The sequence below is a fragment of the Staurois parvus genome, unplaced genomic scaffold (genome assembly GCF_062004578.1).
Source record: "Staurois parvus isolate SC_StPar_1 unplaced genomic scaffold, SC_StPar_1.0 ptg000307l, whole genome shotgun sequence".
Classification (NCBI taxonomy): domain Eukaryota; kingdom Metazoa; phylum Chordata; class Amphibia; order Anura; family Ranidae; genus Staurois; species Staurois parvus.
The window spans coordinates 151,462-173,643 of NW_028318103.1; the positions used below are offsets into that span (position 1 = coordinate 151,462).

The window sequence follows — 22,182 nt, forward strand, 5'->3', positions numbered from 1 at the left end:
AGCAGCAAAAGGATTGAGGATAGTCAATGTTGAGTGAAGTTCTACTTGAAGGAACAGTAGAAAACTAAGACAATAAAACCAGAATAATAGAAATAATAGTTGGTTCTAACTATAAGGGGATACCATATAACATCTAGAGCAAACAGAGCGAGCTATCAGGATGTGGAAAAATTATATCTTGAGAATTGTAAAAATCAGAGCTGGAGTCGGTATGCGGAATCACCCCATCTTGAAGAAATGACAAGTAAAGCTGGCCATAGATGAACTGAAATTCGTCTGGTTCAGCGGGGCCCGGCTGAGATTCGATGCATGTAGAAATTTGATTCATCTAGGAGCTGCTTAGGGGTACTTGCACAAAAGGGTCTGCTAGTTGGTGGTGTTTGTTAACCCACTTAAAGAAGGTAACTGCAATTAACCTGAAAAGGTTTTGGGATAGCAGTTTTAGGATGGCCATACATGGTTCAGTTTTTTCATTCAGCTGGTGGTCATACCAAAAAAAAAAAAAAAAAAAAAAAAAAAAAAAAAATCTGATTCCCCATCCACATTTTCCACATGGACGCAGGAATCCTCCCTGCTGTGTCATTGTATTCCGACAGCAGGACATCCCCACCGTTGGAATACATTGATCATTGCTGCTGATCAGTGTATTCCTGTTTTCCAGGCCTAGGCAATGATGTCATACATCCCAAGAGTCTTCAGGAAAGGGAGGAGGGGTTTTCTCAGCTAAGCACACCCCGCTGCTCCAAACCTGAGCTAAGGGGAGATGGACTCCAGGTAGTAAATACTACACAAATCATCTTCCCTTACAAGATGGCCAAGGCCTGCAATGCTATGGAGTGTTTTTTAAAGTGATTTCACTGAAGTACAGAGACATAGATGGATTGGCAAGTTTGCTTTGAATATTAAAAATGAATTAGTGTTTTTGGTTTGCTGTCCTCAGATGCAGTGTAGTTCCACTTTAAGTAAATCCAGTGTTACCATGAAATAGTTTAGGGAAAGTTAGTTTAAAAATGGATCTTTTTTGAACCTGTACTGAATTAAAATGTACTAATTCAACATTGCTGTAAAGAAATTATACCAAGGCTAAGAACTTCTCCGGGTTCTAAACAAGGATGGTGGTATAAGATCATGACAAATCACTGTGGGGCCTGGAAGTAAACTCCAACTGATAACCTTTGCAAATGATTTCATAGATAAATGAGTAGGATGTGATCTGTGTGGGTGGGGGGAGACACATTTGATGCCTTCAGCTGCCATTGTGCTCTTGCTGGGCATCCAGTATATCCCTGTGCCTTTAAAGAGTGGACTCTTTCCAGGAAAACTTGCCCTTAATTTATCCACTGCTATATATGCTCCAAAATTGGAGACTCTCAAAACTATAGTTAGGACTTCAGTATACAGAGGAGCCTTGACACGGGCACGGTCACTTTATTACACCTTACTAGTCCCAAGAAAATCTCCCCCACACCATTACATCACCACCAGTCTTAACTGTTGATACAAGGCAGGATGGATCCATGCTTTCATGTTGTTTACTCCAAATTCTGACCCTACCATCTGAATGTCGCAGCAATCAGTTTGCACCATTCTCTGTAGATCCTAGATATGGCTGTGTGTGAAAATCCCAGTACATCAGCACTTTTTGAAATACTCAGACCAAGAAAGTTATCAAGCAATTGCACAGGTGAACCCAGTAAAGTGGTCAGTGAGTGTATATTTGCAAATGTGAGATATGAAACCCTCTGTTTTAATGCGAGTTGTTAGGAAGGGTCAATTTGGTTTGTTTGCAGGCTGGCTGGCTGGTAAGTGTGCTGGGAAATCTGTTGGCACAGACATTGATATATGGAACCTACTCAGACACTCCATGAACACTTGGATGCAATATGTGAACTGGTATATGGGAAATTTGTTTGGGAGGATGTCATCTGTTCCAGTTCAAGGAGGAAGGTTCCCCAGAATGAAAAGTACTCTATCCTGCTCTTTTGAAGGACCATTTCTTGGAGGGTCAATTTTTAGCAGGCTCTTGATTTAGAATTAAACTTACTTCTAAAAAATGACTGTCTGCCTGGTAGCCCTTCCTTCTTACTGAACAGGACAGCAGCATGTCTAGGAACAAAGTGACAACTGCCTACAGCAGGATACACCATATAACTGAGACTCTGTCTTTGCCCTGACTGCTTTGCATGAAGAGCAGCAAAGTGGGCAACTATATAAATTTCTGCCATTATCAATGCCCATCTGAGAATAAAATCAGCTTATTGTCGTTAGTTTTTTAAAGGATCTGTCACTGAAAGATAAACCTGTCAATTTGGGCATTTTAGGAATATAAGTTGTACAAGTAAAGCATCAATCTTCCTCTAAAAAGAAAAGCCTTCTCTGCAGTCCACAGCTACCCTCTCTTAGGAAAAGTATTCTTATCTAGTACTTTTGTGCTGTGTGTCTATAGACACATGGTCTTGTACATATAAAAACTCACAATTTGCTGAACCCTTGAAACAGTGAAGAGCTTGAATCTTTTTGGAAGCACAGATGTAGTACACAGATCAGGATTCTTACTTCACACTTCGTAATCTGTATGCTTTTTCTGGGTCAGTGGCTCAGTATTTTTAGAAGTCAGCCAGCAACGAAAGCCCTTGAATCTCTTATTACAAGTTTCCTTTAAACATTTCTTCCATCTCAGCAAGAGAAAGAGAGAACATGCAATCTTTGTACTCTTATTGCCATATCATCTAGTAAATCTGCGTGCCTGTCCTCCAAAAAAGGAGAAAGAAATGTAAGAATTCTCAGACACCCCCCTAACCATAACCTTGACTGTAGAAGATGATCAAGGCTCATAATCCGAGGGCTGGGACAGAGGAAACAACTTCTGTAAATACAGCATGAATAAGTGTGAAAGCTAGAAGCTACTTCATCAGAAAAACTGGATCCTTGAATGCCAGAGCAGATTCTTGGCCGACTACCATATTAATACAGGCCTAACAGGTTTAGACCAGAACTTAGGCAGTGTGGAGGCAAACAGGCACATGGTTCTAGCCCTTGGAGAAATAAAAAGCTTTGTGCAGCTCAAAATCCCACCATGCAACATACCTGCTCTGACACACAACACAGAGAAAAGAGGCACGGTTATATCAAATAGCACTTCAACACAAATCTACCTGCTTTAAAATACACACAAGTGAGTCAGTCATAAACATCAGCACAAGTCACTTAGTGGTGTGTTGTTCCAGGAGATGTGCAATGTGCTTCTTGTAATGTGCTAGAGGTATCCAATATGTTGATGGGTTCAACAACCAAACAGCTATATTGCAGCTATTGGTTAATGGTAGTGAAGAAAACATACCTGCAAAGTGCAACCCAAAAAAACCAAAAACCAAAAAAAAAAAAAAACACATTTGTTAGATGCTAGTCATCTAACAAACAGAACGTGCTTTCTTGATGGAGATGGAAGACAGCAAGGTGCTGATTATTTACAACCCAATCACATTCTTTGACCAAGCTGTACTGCTTTAACTTCATGTGAGAAAGGGAGGTCAGGGACCTATGGCAGCAACAGCTGCTGAATGGAATTACAATTTTTTTGAAGGTAAGACAGATCAGCTTCTATAATTTTCAACAGCTTCACTGAACATACTTAATAGAAGGAGCCAGAAAAGCAGACACGGTGCGGATTTCAAGTAGATCAGCTGCTTCAGACTTGCATTGTCAAAAGGAGCAACAGAACAGAATCACTGTATAGAACAAATATGGCTTTGCTTGCGTATATTGAAAAATTCAAAACTATACATAGGGAAAATAAACACGAGTGAACACGCAGACGCACACACAGACTATGAAAATACCAATATTCAGCTTTTACATTTAACAAGCAAAAACCATAACATTATTCACCATGGAGTAGTCACCTGATAAAAGAGTATCCTTTTTCTGGAAAAACTCGGATTTCCATAATCTGTCCAAACACACCAAATGTCTGCCTCATTAGCTGCTCTGTAATGACAATAAAATAGTAGATAAGTAATAGAACCACTCAAATGGGAGTCAGGAAAAGTCTATATATTACCTGGTACAATAGCAGGAAGAAGTGTGTAACCCATCTGTGTAATTGAAAAGCCAGCAAAAATGCATTTAAAGCTGAATTCCAGGCACCTAAATGTTCTATTCAAATATATTCCTCAATAGGCACGGAGGACATACACTGCCATTGCAAACCAAGTTATTACTTTATAAATGTAGCTATCAATCACTGTGCTGTATTACCTCTGCAGAGCTGTGGGAGGGGCCAAGCAGAACCATCCACTACAGACTGTCTGCAGAAAATGATAGGAGGGTGCAGGGACAAGACCAGTCAACCTGCACATGGAAAGAGAGCAGCAGAGACCAGTCTTTATTACAGGAAGCTCCTGCGCAAAGGCAGAGATTCACAAAGTATTACCGCACAGATTTGGAATAAAAAAAACTAAGTGCACACAGATTCAAGTAAGAATACACACTTTTGTATTTGGACAAGATTTGCTTCTCCTGGAGTTCAGCTTTAAAGCAGAATTTCACTGCTGCATTATCCCCCCCTTTCCACATTGTCAACATGCAAGGGCCGATGTACGAGCAGATGTGATGCCGGTTTCTGCTGGGTATTTGGGACCTGGGGAAAGACCAGCTGCGCCTCTGTGCATGTGTGGGGGCCTTTCTGCACATGCACGCCTCCATTTCTAATGTGTGGGCACCCTAGTTTCCAGTGGCACGCTAAGTGCGTGTGGAGATACACAGCAAACTGCTTAAAGGGATAGCTGTGACGTAGCAATACCAGGAGGCAGTGGGGCACAGCCTAGTCTGAAAACCAGTAAGTGCAGCCTTACAGCAAAATAACACACCTAAAAGGTAAAAAAACTGAATATTTTTTTTTTTTACATTTTCGTAAGAGGGAGGAGGGTTGGACCAAAAAGAAAAAAAATGTTGCTACAGAGAGTTAAGCTCCACTTTGAGGGAGATGAAAAACCTAAAGCTAGCCATAATCATTTTTGCACATTATCCAGCTTGCTCTAAAGATGTAACTCTGAGGTTTGGCAAACACATGTATAACAGATATGTCAGGATTTGTCAGATTTTATGCCACAAACTCTAAAAATACTTCAGATTAACACAAACCACCATTTCCCAGAAACATGCTGTGTATACAGATCAGTCTCAGATCACAACCACACACATGTGGAAGAATAAAACTACCAGCAGTTGCTCTCTGCAATACTGTGGGCATGCAGAGGAAACATTCATATGCTACTCACCCCCAATGTTTAACATATACAACAAATGATTCTGAATATATGGTTTACAAAAGGCCATTCATTTGCCATTTAGATTCAGAATGAGACAAAACAGTTCATGTTTTAAGTAACTCTGCTGTCAGGAACACTAGTGTTGTTACTTGAAGTATGTAATGAGCTGTACCATTAGGAAGTATGCAGTGACATCCCTCATTAAGGTGGTAACTCATTTCTATTTTTACCTACAGGAAGGCTTATAATAAAGCTTACATGTAGGTAAAATGAATACCTCCTAAAGAGAGATTTTACAGAGCTGCAGCTGGTGACATCATCGGCGCATGCACTCTGAAGGAACGGCCTTACCCGTTACGTTCCTTGAGAGCTATGTGCCGTCACCGAAACTCCCGCATCGGCGGCTCAGCCATTCAAGCAGCTGCAGCCCAAGAACCCGGAAAGAAGAACGGGTGAAAATGGAAGCCCTGTGAGCGGTGACAGCGCACCACTGGAGGGCTTTGTTTTAAGGTAAGTTTCACATAATGTGTTAGTATACAATGCATACTACTAGCACATTATGAATTTACTTTGCAGGGGGAAACTTTTTTTTCGAACACGTTTAGAACCGCTTTAAGTCTATAACGAGCCATCAGAACTATACAGTGAGGTTCTTTATAATGTCTATAATAAACCCGCAGGACATTCCTTATAAAAAGGCCTATAATGAGCTCTGCCATCCCCAACTCTACTGTGGTCTATAATAAGCCATTAGGAACATCACAACTATGTAACTCAGAACTATACAGTGATGTTTTTATGAAGTCTATAATGAGCCCCCAGGAACTATACAGTGATGTTTTTATGAAGTCACAATGAGCCCCCGGGAACTATACAGTGATGGTTTATGAAGTCTACAATGAGCCCCCGGGAACTATACAGTGATGTTTTTATGAAGTCTACAATGAGCCCCCAGGAACTATACAGTGATGGTTTTATGAAGTCTACAATGAGCCCCCGGGAACTATACAGTGATGGTTTATGAAGTCTACAATGAGCCCCCAGGAACTATACAGTGATGGTTTATGAAGTCTATAATGAGCCCCCAGGAACTATACAGTGATGTTTTATGAAGTCTATAATGAGTCCCAGGAACTATACAGTGATGTTTTATGAAGTCTATAATGAGTCCCAGGAACTATACAGTGACTTTCCTTATAAAGTCTAGAATGAGCTACAAGAGTTAAGGTCTCTTTAGACGCCGCCAAGGCTTTCGATTCAGTTGAATGGATATATCTGTGGCACGGTCTCCAAAGCTTTAATTGTGACCTTAAATTTATTAAATGGATCTCCATCTTGTATTCAAATCCACAGGCTCGAGTGTTAGCTAATGGTTGGACCTCTGAGATATTTTCCTCTCTCTAGAGGCACCTGTCAAGGATGTACGCTTTGGCGGATGAACCTTTAGCCATAAAAATCTGCTCTGCCCCTGGAGTGTATGGACTGCAGAAGGGAGACTTAGCTGAAAAGATTGGGCTATATGCTTATGATATGATACTTTATTTAGCAGACTCTGGCCCGTCTTTGTCACAGACTCTGGATCTCATAGAACAATTTAGAAAATTTTCTGGCCTCAAAATTAATTGGGATAAATGGAAAATTCTTACTATTGCCTCCTTTCCCCCTTCTGCTGACCAAGCCTCTTTGCCGTTAGAGTGTCTTAGCACCATCAAATATCTGGGTGTGCGAGTATCTAGATCACTTGCTGACTATATTGCCTTAAATGTAGAACCCCTTTTCTCCCTCAAGGCCAAATCCCAAATTTGGGCCAGACTGCCACTGAGAGTTATGGGTTGAATTGGGTTGGTAAAGATGGTCCTATTGCCTAAAATCCTCTATATACTCTGGCACTCCCAGTCTACAACCCACTTAGGCACTTTAAGGCTATGGACACGATCCTGAAATCCTTTGTCTGGGGCAACAGATGACAAACTGGCATGGCATGTACCTAAAATCCCACCTCCCTAGGGGGGCACGGCTCTCCCAGATCTTGGGCTCTTATCTAGCTGCCCAACTTTCTCATCTTTACCATATTGATAAAACTGACAGGGAAAGGTTCTGTGCCTTAGTATTCGACCCAGAAAGTGCGCCAGACTACACCCATTCTGTGATATTACTAGAGGTGTTCGAGAATCTATTACACAGTCCTGCACTAAAAAAATGGCCTTCCATTATAAAAGAATCTGGGATCGCTCCATTTCCAAGATCAATTCCCTGCAGTTTCATATCGATACCCCACCTTGGTCCAATCGGTTGCTGACCGAACTCTTAATTGTTCCCGACCACAAGCTGTGGATTTCTAGAGGAGTATACCTCCTCTCCCATGTAATATCCAATGGGGCGTTAAAAGACTTTTGAGGTTCTGAAGCAGGAGTTCTCTCCCAAATGTTATTCTATTCCGTTACCTTCAGGTACGGGATACCTTAATGTCTCAATTCACTAATGACATCCCAGCCCTCACCTCACTATCTTTACTAGATGTGGTGTAGGGGGGAGAATCTCGCAAACTGTTCTCCACTCTGTATGAACGTCTCTTCACCCCAGTTGCCTCTGATCTGGCCTACTCTCTCAAATCTCGATGGGTGACAGATATAGGGGCTATTGACGATAAGGAATGGGAGGAGGCCTAGACAACTGCAAAAAGATTTCGCCTAAGATGCCCAACCGTCTTACCAAACTCTACATTGCACATAGGGCATACCTTACAACAACTCGCCTTGCACGATTTAGATCGAATAGGGATTCTTATTGTCCTATATACCATCTCCGGGCACATTCACCCATCTGCTATGGCAATGCCCACAGATAAATGGATTTTGCACTCAGGTAATCCAGTTTTTACATGACCGCATGGGTTTTCCTATATTCTTGGATCCAAAACCATGTTTATTGGTAATTATTTCGGAAGCTGAGAGGTATATGACTACATTTTTACATGAAACTTTGTTTAGTCCCAGGAAATTGGTAGCCTGCCATTGGATGCAGGTGTTCCCTCCAACACTGGAGGACTGGATGGTGGATGTTAACAACACCCTACCTTTGAAAAAAATTATATACACTGCTCAAAAAAATGAAAGGAACACTATTTAATCAGATTATAGTATCAAGGCAATGAACTCTGGGGATATTGATCTGGTCAGTTAAGTAGCAGAGGGGGTTGTTAATCAGTTTCAGCTGCTTTGGGGTTAATGAAATTAACAGGTGCACTAGATGGGCAACAATGAGATGACCCCCAAAACAGGTATGATTTTACATGGTGGAGACCACTGATATTTTATTCCCTACTCATCTTTTCTGACTGTTTTTCACTAGTTTTGCAGTTGGCTAGGGTCAGTGTCACTACTGGCAGCATGAGGCAGGCAGTCCAATTCCTCCAGGATGGCACATCAATATCTGCCATTGACAGAAGGTTTGCTGTGTGTCCCAGCACAGCCTCAAGAGCATGGAGGAGATTACAGGAGACAGGCAGTTACTCTAGGAGAGCTGGACAGGGCCGTAGAAGGTCCTTAACCCATCAGCAGGACCGGTATCTGCTCCTTTGTGCAAGGAGGAACAGGATGAGTACTGCCAGAGCCCTACAAAATGACCTCCAGCAGGCCAATGGTGTGAATGTCTCTGACCAAACAATCAGAAACAGATTTTATGAGGGTGGCCTTGGGGACTGATGTCCTCTGGTGGGCCCTGTGCTCAATGCCCGGCACCATAGAGCTCGATTGGCATTTGCTATTGAACACCAGAATTGGCAGGCCTGTGCTTTTTACAGATGAGAGCAGGTTCATCCTGAACACGTGCGACAGACGTGAAAGGGTCTGGAGAAGCTGTGGAGAAGGTTATGCTGCCTGTAACATCATTCAGCATGACCGTTTTGGTGGTGGGTCAGTGATGGTCTGGAGAGGCATATCCATGGAGGGACGCACAGACCTCTACAGGCTAGACCAGTGGTCTCCAAACTGTGACCCGGGGGCCAGATACAGCCCTTTGCTTGCATTTTTTCGGCCCTCTGAATCCTCCCACTGATATGAGACACTATTCTATCAACAAATACTAACAATAGGACATTAATTCTCCAACTGACACTAAATTGTGCACTATCCTAATGATACCTATGATGGGGCACTATTCCTCCCCTAACACCAAATGTGGCGATACTTACTCCCACGGATGCCAGAAAAACGTCTACTCCTGCTGACCACCCTAAAGTCTGAAGGATAATAAACTGGCTCTTTAATTGGAAAGTTTGGAGACCCCTGGGCTACAAAACGGCACCCCAACTGCCATTAGGTATCGGGATGAAATCCTTGGACCCAGTCAGACCCTACACTGGTGCAGCGAGTCCTGGGTTCCTCCTGGTGCACGACAATGCCAGGTCTCATGTGGTGAGAGTATGCAGGCACTTCCTGGAGGATGAAGGAATTGATACCATTGAATGGCCCCCACACTCGCCTGACCTAAATCCAAGAGACCACCTCTGGGATATCATGTTTTGGTCCATCCGCCACCAGGTTGCACCTCAGAATGACCAGGAGGTCATTGATGCCCTGGTCCACATCTGGGAGGAAATACCCCAGGACACCATCCGCCATCTCATTAGGAGCATGCCCTGACGTTGTCAGGCATGCATACAAGCATGTGGGGGCCATACAAACTACTGAGTACCATTTTGAGTTGCTGCAATGAAATTTCAGCAAAATGGACTAGCCTGCTGCATCATTTTTTCACTTTGATTTCCGGGGTGTCTTTGAATTCAGTCCACTGTAGGCTGACAATTTTCTTTTCCATCAAACGATGGGGCATCCTTACTAACACATTACCCCGTCCATATCAGTATAGATATCCAGCATGATATTTTTCCCCATTGAGATCTGAGGTGTTTCAAAGTATTCCTTTAATTTTTTGAGCAGTGTATGTTAATAGGGGCTGGCCTAGCAAATATAACAAAATATGGGATCGTTGGCTGCAATCTGCAGATACCTGCACCTAGATAGGGCAGGATTGGCTTGGACCCACATACAGACTGTATATTTAAATTTTACTCTTCTTATTCTTTGTATCTCCTTCATGCATTATCTATCCTGAGGTAGACATGTCCTCTCCATAAAGGGATATGATGACTTTTTTATCACCTGCTGCAGGCAAGCATATGCTCTATGTAGGTCTCCACTTCTATGTTACAATCAGTATTCTATTGTCACCATATAGTTGTTCTTTTCTGGTTTGTTTGTAACCATTCCTGTTTAACCTTTGTACAACCCAAATGCTTCATACTGTAAACGTATGGCTTTATTTTTCATTCAATAAAAGATTTTGCCTACTTGGTAAAAAAAAACAAAAAGAAGAAAAAAAAGGTCTATAAATGAGCTGAGCCATCAGGGACTGCGCAGTGATTTTCTTTCTCTCTTTTTTATAAAAGACCAGAATAAGCCATCAGGGACTACACAGTGAAGTTCTTCATGAAGTCTACAGTCAGCTATGAGGATCTATACAGTGATGTTCTTTATAAAGTCTATAATGAGCTCTGCCATCAGCAAGTATACAGTGGCATTCCTTATGAAGTCAGAGCAGCTCTTCTCAGGTCCTCCTGGCCCCTCCATCCTGGCAAGTGCCCCCACAGCAAGCAGCTTACTACGAGGGCTCCTGAACCTCTGCTCTATGTGACCACATTTACACACAACCGTGGCTCAGCCCTGCCCCCACTCTCTCCTTATGGGTCACAGGCGGTGACTGACAGTATGGCATTTGCTCCCGCTGCGGTCTCAGCCAATGAGAACTGAGAGACCAGAGGCTCATGTGCACATCGCTAGATCGAGATGGGGCATAGGTAAGTACTGGGGGATCTGCTGCACACAGAAAGTTTTTTACTTTCATGCACAGAATGCATGAAGGGAAAAAACCTTTACAACCACTTTAACATCTATCCAAGCAGTAAGGGCTCCCCCTAGTGTAGTGTTCATAAACACCCCATAATAGATGTGTCACATTGAGGAAACTGGGAGAAAATAGTACGGACTGTAGAGAATAACAGCAGAGCTTACAAAAGATGGAATTTTCAGGTTAAGATGTCTTAACACGATACCACTTCCTCATTAGTAGCAACTATGTCACTTATCTTTGTATATGGCTCCTTCTCTGGGTTCACAATCAATTGGGACAAATCCTTTCTGATGCCACTTGATCCATTAACTGATGACTTGCCAACCACGGCAACTTTAATTTCTGTAGTCTCCTTTTTTAAATACTTAGGAGTACAAGTTACAACCTACAGTAACAGATTTGACTCTAAACATTGAACCCTCACTAACTCAGCTAAAGCAGACAGGAAGAACTTGGTGTAAATTACCTCTGGCAGTCCTTGGCAGAGTAAATTTAATCAAGATGATGTGGATGTCACAATCATTATTACTTCTACAGAAATGCCCTGTATGAGTCCCACAACAAATCTTTAGAATTACTGATACGCTATTCTGGGATTTCATCTGAAAACGAAGACACTTGACCCTAGAATAAAACTTGCCACCATCCAAAGATGGTGGGGGCCTGGCAGTTCCTAATGTCAAATCGTATTTCTTGGCCTGAGGTCTCCTTAGTGAAACTTTTAGTGTCGGTCACTTTCATGCCCAACGCAAGTTTCCATCACTTTCTATGCTTCACCATTGCTAGGAATCTGTTAGGACTCAATCATCTCATAAAAGGATATGTGCAGTTCATGCCAATTTGGAATAATCCAATAACCCAAGTCTTCCTGAGCTATCTAAACTCAAAGACTTCGATGCTTGGAGGCAGGTGGGCATTACCCACTTGCACCAGTTATAGAAAATGGATGTTCTTCTACCTTTTGATATTATGGTAAAGAAATATCAATTATCGCATAAAATGTTTTTTCAATATCTGCAACTCCACCATGCTCTGCACTGTCTGGCTGCTTTCGTGTTGTTAAAATATAATCCCTCAAGCATACTTAATATGGTGGTGTCCACATCCTGTACTAAACAGGGATTATTGGGGATTTGTATTCTGCTATGCATACAGCCTTCAGTGTACAGGTACATTTGAAGTGTGGTAGTAGGTGGGAGGAAGACTTGGGTCCCTTTGAGGAAGATCAATGGCAACAGGCACTGGAACGATCCCTGTAGTATCCCTGTCCCCATCTCAATGCCTGACAAAGCTATTCATACTGCATAGGGTGCACTACACATCAGAATGTCTTCATTCTTGGGGTAGATCTGACTGACCACATTGTAAGGCAAATACAGGATCCTTAATTCATATGCTATGGCGTTGCCCAAAACTTCCATCGTTACTGGGCTGCTGTTTTCCAAACACTTAACAGTATATGCTCTATTCATGTCCCACTTCATCCTTAGTGTGCTCTTTTAGTTAATTATTCCAGAGGATGCTTTACCTGCTGAATACAGACTATTAAAAACTAGAGCCCTGTACAGTGCCTTTAAACTTTTTTTTTGCAGTGGAAGGGTATAGTGAATTCTAATTTAAAACAGGAATATTTAACATATAAACATATGGGATGCTTCAAGAAATTTTGTAAAATATGGGACCCCTGGCTATTCTCTACCGAATCAACCTTTATTTCCTATAAAGGTTAATATGATAAAAAAAAAAAAAAAAATTATTTAAAAAAATAAAAAAACTACTTTCCCATTAGACAAATTTGGGGTAGCTGTGCCAGGCAGGGCTTTGCAGCCATAAGAAAAATGCATACTTCCTGATACTGTACAATGCATGTTTATGATGATAATCTTCATGGTAAGAGATAGCTGTTTTTGCAAGGTGAGCATACTATGCAAGTTGTAAATCTTGGTTGCTTTTTTCTACTACGATCCCATGGAACGTTGTCTTATGTAAGCTGTCAACCTTCTCCCCTCACCAACAGGCAATGGTCTTGTTTATGTTTAATGTCGTTATTTTTTTAAGTTGAAAAATAATCTTTCAATAAGAAAACTACCTGATTTAAAAAAAGAAAAAAAAGATGTCTGAGCACTCATGCCAAAAGGAGAAAAAAAAACCTAAAATTGGATGGCCTGAACTCCTCACCAGAGTGTAAAAGAACGGAAGCATCTTACCAGTTAAACCTGATCCAATCCCTCCACAGTAAACTGTACAATTTTTTGGACTGGACTGGTTCACAACATCTTCAAACCTCAGCTGCTTTGCATTACCTGAAGTAAAAAGCAGGAAAAAAAAAAATCAAAAAAGCTCCAAGCTTTAACACATGGCTGCAAAGCTGAGAGTGCTTCTTACTTTCTTGTGCACTTTTTGGTGCAGGTGGTTTACGTGTTGCCCAGTTTGTTCTGATCTGTCGGCCACCTAACCACTGTCCTCCCATATGTACTATGGCATTTTCGGCATCCTAGGAGCAAGAGGTACATGTAAGAGTACTACCATGCAAGCCGGGACCCACAAAAAAAAACAAGAAATAAATGGTGCCACATTGAAAAGCAGGGGATAAGTGATAAATTGGAACTCCAGCCACAATCTTTTACCGCTTCCCTGCCACCCTATAGCAGAAATACTGCTACAGGGTGGCAGGGGTGCGCAGAATCAAGTATATCTACGTGATTTTGTATTTCCAGGTAGGGGGCGCACACAAGCCATGTGTACGCCCTATCCGCGCCGCCATTCTCGGCTGTCAATCCCCAGGTCCCAGCTGGTGATTACCCGCCGGCGCCCAGTGATTACATGATTATCGAGGATTTCCGATGGGGAGGACGTCTGCTTTGTTTACTAACAGTCTTTCTCCCTGTCAGCTCAGGCACACTGCTCTGGATGGCTAGGCACAACACAGCCATCCAGAGCAGTGTGCTTACAGTGAAGCACCAACACACCACCCCCCAGAAAAACACTCCCAGTGTGATTGCCCCTCATGTTGACCCCTTTCTGCCCAGTGCCATTAGTACAGTGTCAGTGCTTTTTTTTTTTTAGCTCTAATCACTGTATTGGTGTCACTGCGGATGTCAGTGACACCACGTCAGTTCCCCCCAGTGACAGAATGCCTGCCGCAGTCCCGCTATAAGTCGCTGATCGCTATAACTTTCACGTAAGCTAATTAGTTTACACGTATTGGGATTTGTTTTTTTAGCAAAGACATGTAGCTGAATGAATTTTGGCCTAAATTTAAGACGAAATTTGATTCTTTAAATTTTTTTTACTTGACATGTTTAATAGTCAAAAATATAGTTTTTTTTCTCAAAATTGTTGGGTTATTTTTTTTTATAGCACAAAAATAAACAAAAACGCACAGGCGATTAAATACCACTGAAAGAAAACTCAATTCGTGGGGGAAAAAAAAAAAAAAGAATGTAAATTTCATTTCAGTGCAGCATTGCATGACCGCACAATTGTCAGTTAAAAGAACGCAGCGCCGTAACGCAAAAAACGGCCTGGTCAGGAAGGGTGGTAAATCCTCAGTAGGGCAAGTGGTTAAAGTGGGGAAGTAATGATGGTTTAGAAGCCTCAGGCTCCCTTGAGGAAGATTTTCCTTCTTGTTTTTGAGTCACCAAGGTAGAAGTGAAAGATTCTCCTCAATGTGAACACACCAGTTAAAAAAAATCTGACAGAGCTTCTAATCTTTTCTCACTCTGTCACATTGGGAGTTGGTTTGATTAGCAGATGAATATTTTGGACATGTGCACGATGACACTCACCAGTTTATTGTAGAAGGAAACAAAGCCGTAACCCTTCGACTTTCCCGTTGCCATGTCCTTCACTACTCTGGCATCTCTGCGGAGAAGAGACCACAGAGAGGTAAGTTCATGGTACAAAGATGAACAAGCAATAAATAAAAACTAAAGGAACCACACACACTGTTATTGGCAGATATTCCTCCTCCATCTTTATCCTTTATCTAGTCTTAGGAGCACTGACTCCCTAACCAGCTCTGACATATTGCTAGAGATCAATGATATCTACAGCACAGAATTCTAATATTAACACTTTGTATTAAACATGCAACCTAACCATTACACTAGAAAATAAAATATGGTCTCTCTAGTCTAGCACTCAGCCCTGGCTCACCATGCACTCACTAATATCAATGGCTGCAGAATATATCAAATATCAAAATGGAAAAGAGGAAAAATAGGAATTAAAAGGCATACATGGCCTGTTAACAGATTTCTTTATTTTTCTTGCTCAATTCTTTACCACCATTTTGGAGTTTGGGCAGCTGTAAATTTTGAAAAATTGACATTTTCAGAAAATTTAAGAAAGGCGAATAAAACTAAAGAACAATAGTTCAGCACACCAGTACAAAACAACAAAACTAACACAGAAATGTATCGTGTCATAGAAATCTGATTAAACCAGTAGAAAATAAATAAGAATAAATAGAAATGAGAAAAAAATCTATAACTGACTCCAGTGTGCACAGTTCCTTGCAGTTAGCCTTCAAGAGTCTGTCCATATACCAGCCATTCTGCAAAATAATCAGAATGCTATTATGTTTAATGATGAGTGGGAGCGAGGCAAGAATCCTTACACCTGCACAGTGAACCAGAGACACACAGCAATATTCAGCTCAGGTTACATGGAGACAGAGCATTGGTACAGAGCACGCCCGGCACTAGTAATCAGCTGATCCCTACATGGAGACAGGGCGATGGTGCAGAGCATGCCCGGCACTAGTAATCAGCTGATCCCTACATGGAGACAGAGCGATGGTGCAGAGCATGCTCAGCACTAGTAATCAGCTGATCTCTACATGGAGAGAGCGATGGTGCAGAGCATGCTCAGCACTAGTAATCAGCTGATCTCTACATTGAGACAGAGCGATGGTGCAGAGCATGCTCAGCACTAGTAATCAGCTGATCTCTACATTGAGACAGAGCGAAAGTGCAGAGCATGCTCAGCACTAGTAATCAGCTGATCCCTAAATGGAGACAGAGCATTGGTGCAGAGAATGCCCAGCACGGTTAATCAGCTGACCCCTACATAGAGGCAGAGTGATGGTGCAAAACACGCCCAGACCTGGTGATCAGCTGATTGCTATAATGTCAGAATAAGCATCTCATGTTACATATAAACAGAACAAAGGTGCGTAAGCACGTTCAGCACTAGTACTCAGCTGATAGCTGCAATTATCACCAAACATTTTCCATTAGCTCTCCAAATCAGCACCCCAATTCACCATGGCTGCTATCTGGAGGCACATAGGAAATGTATACAGTTCATATTGTTCACCAGATCCTTTAGATATTGACAAATACTAGGTGTGCCCATCAGCCCATACTTACTGGATTAGGAGGGGTGCGCCAGCTTCCCTGCCACATACCATGACAGGACATTACCATCAAAACAGCAGGAATGCCAAGAGCGATCTCAGTCCAGCTATACCAGGACACAAGGCCCTGACAACTAACTGGCTGAGGAGTGGCTGAACAGCCCCAAGTTTCCCATGCTTTATTACATACATATATACATTCACAATCTAACATATCAGATTTAACTGAAACAAACAGAAAATTCAGTACATCTGGCAAATACGCACAACATACATAACCATGTTGTATTAGACATGAGAGAGATTAAAACAACTCACTAATACTTACGAGATTTTACCAAACGGAGCAAAAGCTGATTTTATGTCTTCTGTGGTGATTTCTGGACTCAGATCTCCAACAAATACATGGAAGTGATCTGCAGAGAGAGATTTACTCAATCAGTGTGATCCACAGTGAGACCAATCTGGGGTGTACACAGAACTAGGAGCTAGCTGAAGCTACACACAGAGGCAACGGTTATCTATAGAACATGAATGGGGGCACTTTCAGATATGCTTTCCAGTGTCCAATTGACGTTTGGAGAATCTGAAAACACTTAACGTAGTAAGGAATAGAAGTGTTTTGAATTTAGATAAATTAAGAGAGAATACCAAGAGAGGCAGCCTAAACAGCACATGGACTTGTAAATGCTAGCGGCCAGACTTTCTCTTAACCCCTTTCCTGCTGGAGGGGCCTGCAACAAAAAGGGATTAATAGCACCATCATACAGTGAAGAGGATTGCTGCCACAATGGAGGAGAAAGCTGTGCTTCGTCCATAGCTCAGCTGTATACTTACTCGATGTGTCTTTCTTCTGACTGCTGGGAGTTGTGGCCCAATTCACCTTCACCTCCTGCAGAAAGAAGCAGAAAACTGATCAGCACCAAGAAGAGACAATGTGGCTTCTGATCAAGATACAACCACTGTCCCTCCTTCCACCAACCACAAAAAGATGAAAAAAAAAAAAATCAACAATCCCACAGAAAATGCAGCTTTTGTAAGCATGGATAAGGTTTTAATTTTTAGGTTTTCAAACCCCACAGTGGGATGGAAAAAACAAACCCCCTGCAATGACACGTGCCCCCCAGCCCCCCCTTGCAAGAGTCAAATGCTCAATAACTCTAGGGGTAGAAGAAGAGGCTGTATCAATTACCTTACTCCTTGCTGCGGCATGCTATGGTACTCTGCTCTTTGATACTCAGGGCAGTGGGTGGGCCTTTGGCATCATCATGTACAATGCAGGACCCATGTGAACGAGGCATTAGAGGGGAAACTGCAGTAGACCAATCACTCAGCAGGAGGAAGCCTGTTGGAGCGAGGAGTGTAGTAAGAATTACACCCTATTCCTTTACCTCTATAGCAAAAAGGAGCATTTAACCCTTGAAGTGTTTGGATCCCCCACTGCAAGAGTATTTCTTTCCAGTGCCCAGAGTAGGGCTTTATTGGAACCCAGTAGTATAGCTGAGGTTTCCATCCAGTGCTGGAGGCTTCCATCAGAGTAAGAATTCTAGAAGAGGTGCTATGTCTACTGCTGACACATTATTGGGCATTATGAAGCCAGAGCTGTGCTCTGGAACTAGTCCTGCTTCTGCAGTCTCCAGGGCTGGAAGCAAGTGCTAGGTCTGTAAAATATGTCATCCTTTAATGAACTATTCATGTTGGCCTTTGGCACAAAAACAGCTTTTACATTCAGAGCGGATTATATATTTTTGCAATGTAGAGAAAGAAGAGCTCTACAAAAAAAACCCCTTCACGTAGGAAGTGCCTCTGTCCATTATGCCTTAGAGGACCTGTACTGTGGAAGCTGTGCTCGAAAATGGCAAGCAAAGAATAAAAGACAAGTTATCAGTATTGTCTCCCTGCAGCTCATTTTCTCCCCATTACTGGCTTACCATGCGTTCTTATACACTGTGACGCCAGATAGAGGCAGCCATCTTGGAAGAGAAGGGCTGCCTCCTGATGACGGGTGGAAAGGCATTTAAGTAGCAGCAGGAGAGGTGAATATCTCACAGCAGTACCTTAGATGAATTCACATTGCTGTTATACAGCTTTGAGGCTAATGAACAGGAATGCCTAGGCACAGAAACTGCACCAATGTGCTTCAGGAGAAATTTAGGGCAAAAAGGTACAACACAAGTACTGCTTAGACACATTTACAAGCTTTTGTCAACAGACCAATTTTGTGTTGATGGGCAAATACAGTATACTTCTGACATCAGCTTAAAGTCCGGTCTGAAATGTATCTAAGCTTAAATCTGCTCCCACCACCAATCCAGTTCTATACTGACTACCCTGTAAAAGAAAAGATGTGTATGTTTACCTAATCTAAGGGCGTTTCAGTCCAGTCACGTGACCGGCTTGCAGCACGAGATTGGGGGGAGGGGGGTTAGGAGGGACAATTGACAACAGATGCCCCAAAGCAAGCCTATGGGTGAAATCACCACCCAGGCACTGCAGCAGTTGTGGCTGCCCTCTCTTCTCCCCTGAAGCCGGCTGCTGGGGAGATCATATGCCCAGAAAAGAGCACCCTTAAGTTATATGTATACACATCTTTCCTTTACAGGTTAGTTCGTATAGGACTTACAATGGAGGTGGGGGTAGATTTAAGCTTAGACAAGTTTAGACCGAACTTTTACTTTAGGATGTTTTGGAGATCATTTAGAATTTACGGAGAGATGAATTTAGACTGCAATTGCTCTTCTCCTGACCTGCTTTAGACCAGTTTGAGCTACTTTTGCATTTCTGTAGACTTGTATGGGGAAAGCAGTAGTTCTTACACAAAGAAAAGCTTATTACCAGGCCTGATCATTATTAGAGGTTCTCCATAAGATAGCAAAATGTTCACTTTCCGAGTTTAGCTCCACTAACATCGGTATAAATTACTGTGAAATCTAACTTTTCAGGTGCAGACTGGACAATGAACCCCATAACTGGTCCAGACATTGGTGCACTCTTCCATTATGACTGATAGCAGGGCACATCTAGGGACAGATGGATCCCGACGCTGCTACCTTCTGTACCTTGAATAAGAACTCCGAAAGGGTGAAGCACCACTGTACAAGTACAGAGACTTCAATATATAGTAGTGATGGAATAACAGCTGTATACTCTATAGAGCATTACAGTAAAAGCCAAAGGACCAAATCCATGCCACATCTCTTCACACAAATCATAAACCTTGCTCACCTTTCCCAAGATCTTCCGCCCGTTCATTGCCGCCAACGCAGCAGCAGCGTCTCTATGTTCATAAAACTCCACAAAACAATAAGGGTCATTGCTGGTATTTGGCAGAGCAGAAAAGCCAGTAGATGCAGCCACCCTCCGACTGTCCGTTTGCTAAAAATGAGAGAAGAAAAGTCCTTATATGCATGCACACAACAGACTTGACACATCCTCACTGGCACCTTGCTCTTTATGCCCAGACAGACGCACACACACCATTCAATGAGTAGCACAAAACATTTACACTGCAGTCCCTCCAAATACACTTTCCAGCTAGTGAAGCCACTCACGCACTGTTGCTCAATAACTCAATCACATCTGACATGGTAGGGGGCTGCTTATGTATCCATAACTTATATTATCACTTCACTCACCACAACATCAGCCATAACTTCCAACAACATTTTAATATCTTCTAGAAGCCGTTCAACAGGTTACATATTTTACAAGTTACTGAAGCATAAGCTCTTGAAACAATTGGAGGTAAACACAGGCAAGCAGCAGAACACAGAGCAAAACGTAAACATAACAGGACAAGGAGTTGGATGTAAACACATAAGCAGCAACATTGGTAGCTGGAAGTAAACACGGATAAGCAGCAGGACATGGAGCAACAGATGAACCCAGGTAAGCAGCATGACATGGGGCTGGAGGTAAATACATGTAAACAGCAGGACATGGTCTCACTTACATCTGTAATCATTTTACAGCTTTTACATGGCCCAATCTGACTGAATAGCTGTAGAATCAGGACTTCCGTTACATCCCTGGAGAGGTTGCCTACATACCTGTGGAAGAAGCAAAAGAAAAATACTGACTTTGGCTCTAAAATTATATTTCTAGGTTATTAAATTCTCAAAGCCCCAGAACAATTAAATATGATGGAAAAAGCTTGCCTGAAACAAGCAGAATTAGGAACACTAAACTCTGGTTTAAAAAAAAAAAACTTTTCAAATTTGTATTTTTAACTTAAAGAACCTGTAATTGCTCATAACCTCCTCCAAACCTTTTTTTTTTGCTGCTGCGCTCAGATTTCCTTTTCGAGGGAGTCTACATTCATTCTCTAGGGTAGAACTGTAGAAGCATAGCCACCCCTTTGCACGCGCCAGAGTTGAACTATTGGATTTATAGTGTGCATAAAGCAGTGCACATGACTGCAACTAACATGCACTGCTCATTCCAAATAAAACAAATGATGGGGGAAAGGAGAGGACATTACAGGGAGGCAGTAAAACAATTTTAAGGAATTACAGGCCCATTATTTAGTGAAAGTGCATGAATTACATGCAGAGAATAAGGACATTAGTCAGTGTCACTAAGTTATAAACACTGAAGAAAGGCAGCTGGATGTACATCAATTTGGCCCTCACAGTTCCTGCAAAAGAGCCACATGTCAAAACCATCAGTGGATCAATCTATATGAGCAGAAGACACATGCTAGTATATGTAGTCTTAGGGTTCTAGTATACACTCACTGGCCACTTTATTAGGTACACCTTGCTAGTACCAAGAAAATCTCCCCCACGCCATTACACCATCACCACCAGCTTGAACCATTGATACAAGGCAGGATGGATCCATGCTTCCATGTTTATGCCAAATTCTGGCCCTATCATCAGAATGTTGCAGCAACCAGTCTGCCCATTCTTCTCTGACATCAACAAGGCATTTTCATCTACACAACTGCTCACTAGATATTGTTGTCTTTTTTGGATCAGTCTCTGTAAACCCTAGAGATGGTTGTGCGTGAAAATCCCAGATCAGCAGTTTTTGAAATACTCAGACCAGCCAGTATGGCACCAAGAACCATGCCCCGTTCACTCAAATCCCCTTTCTTCCCATTCTGATGCTCGGTTTGAACTTCAGCAAGTCGTCTTCACCACGTCTAGATGCCTAAATGCATTGAGTTGCTGCCATGTGATTGGCTGATTAGCAATTTGTGTTACCAAGCAATTGAACAGGTATACCTAATAAAGTGGTCGGTGAGTATATCACGTTGTTACACAGCACTAGCTTCAATCCTACCATCTAACTGACCCCTGTGAGATGCTCTATGTGCATTGTGGATACAGGTCATTAAAGAAAGAACTCTGGTGAATTGAGGAAACAGATTATGACACAGGTGTAATGTGCTGAAATACACGAGCAGCTCACTGATTAATTCCATATGTTGTCTTACAGCCGTGGCCAAAAGTTTCGAGAATGACAAATATTAGTTTTCACAAAGTCTGCTGCTTCAGTGATTTTAAATCTTTTTGTCAGATATTACTATGTTATACTGAAGTATAATTACAAGCATTTCATGAGGGTCAAAGGCTTTTATTGACAATTACATTAAGTTTATGCAAAGAGTCAAATATTTGCAGTGTTGACCCTTCT

General features: G+C 42.1%; 1 protein-coding gene across 1 annotated transcript in view; it reads right to left on the minus strand.

Annotated features, from left to right (window-relative positions):
* Positions 1-22,182, minus strand: part of TIAL1 (TIA1 cytotoxic granule associated RNA binding protein like 1) — a 34,220-nt gene that overhangs the window by 4,104 nt on the left and 7,934 nt on the right. The window contains exons 2-9 of the mRNA XM_089683358.1: positions 20,495-20,591; positions 19,768-19,917; positions 17,380-17,434; positions 16,871-16,958; positions 14,969-15,044; positions 13,566-13,674; positions 13,388-13,483; positions 3,903-3,987 (exon numbers count right to left, since the gene is read on the minus strand). Of these exons, the coding sequence (XP_089539484.1) occupies positions 3,903-3,987; positions 13,388-13,483; positions 13,566-13,674; positions 14,969-15,044; positions 16,871-16,958; positions 17,380-17,434; positions 19,768-19,917; positions 20,495-20,591 (756 nt within the window). The remainder of the gene's footprint in view (positions 1-3,902; positions 3,988-13,387; positions 13,484-13,565; positions 13,675-14,968; positions 15,045-16,870; positions 16,959-17,379; positions 17,435-19,767; positions 19,918-20,494; positions 20,592-22,182) is intronic.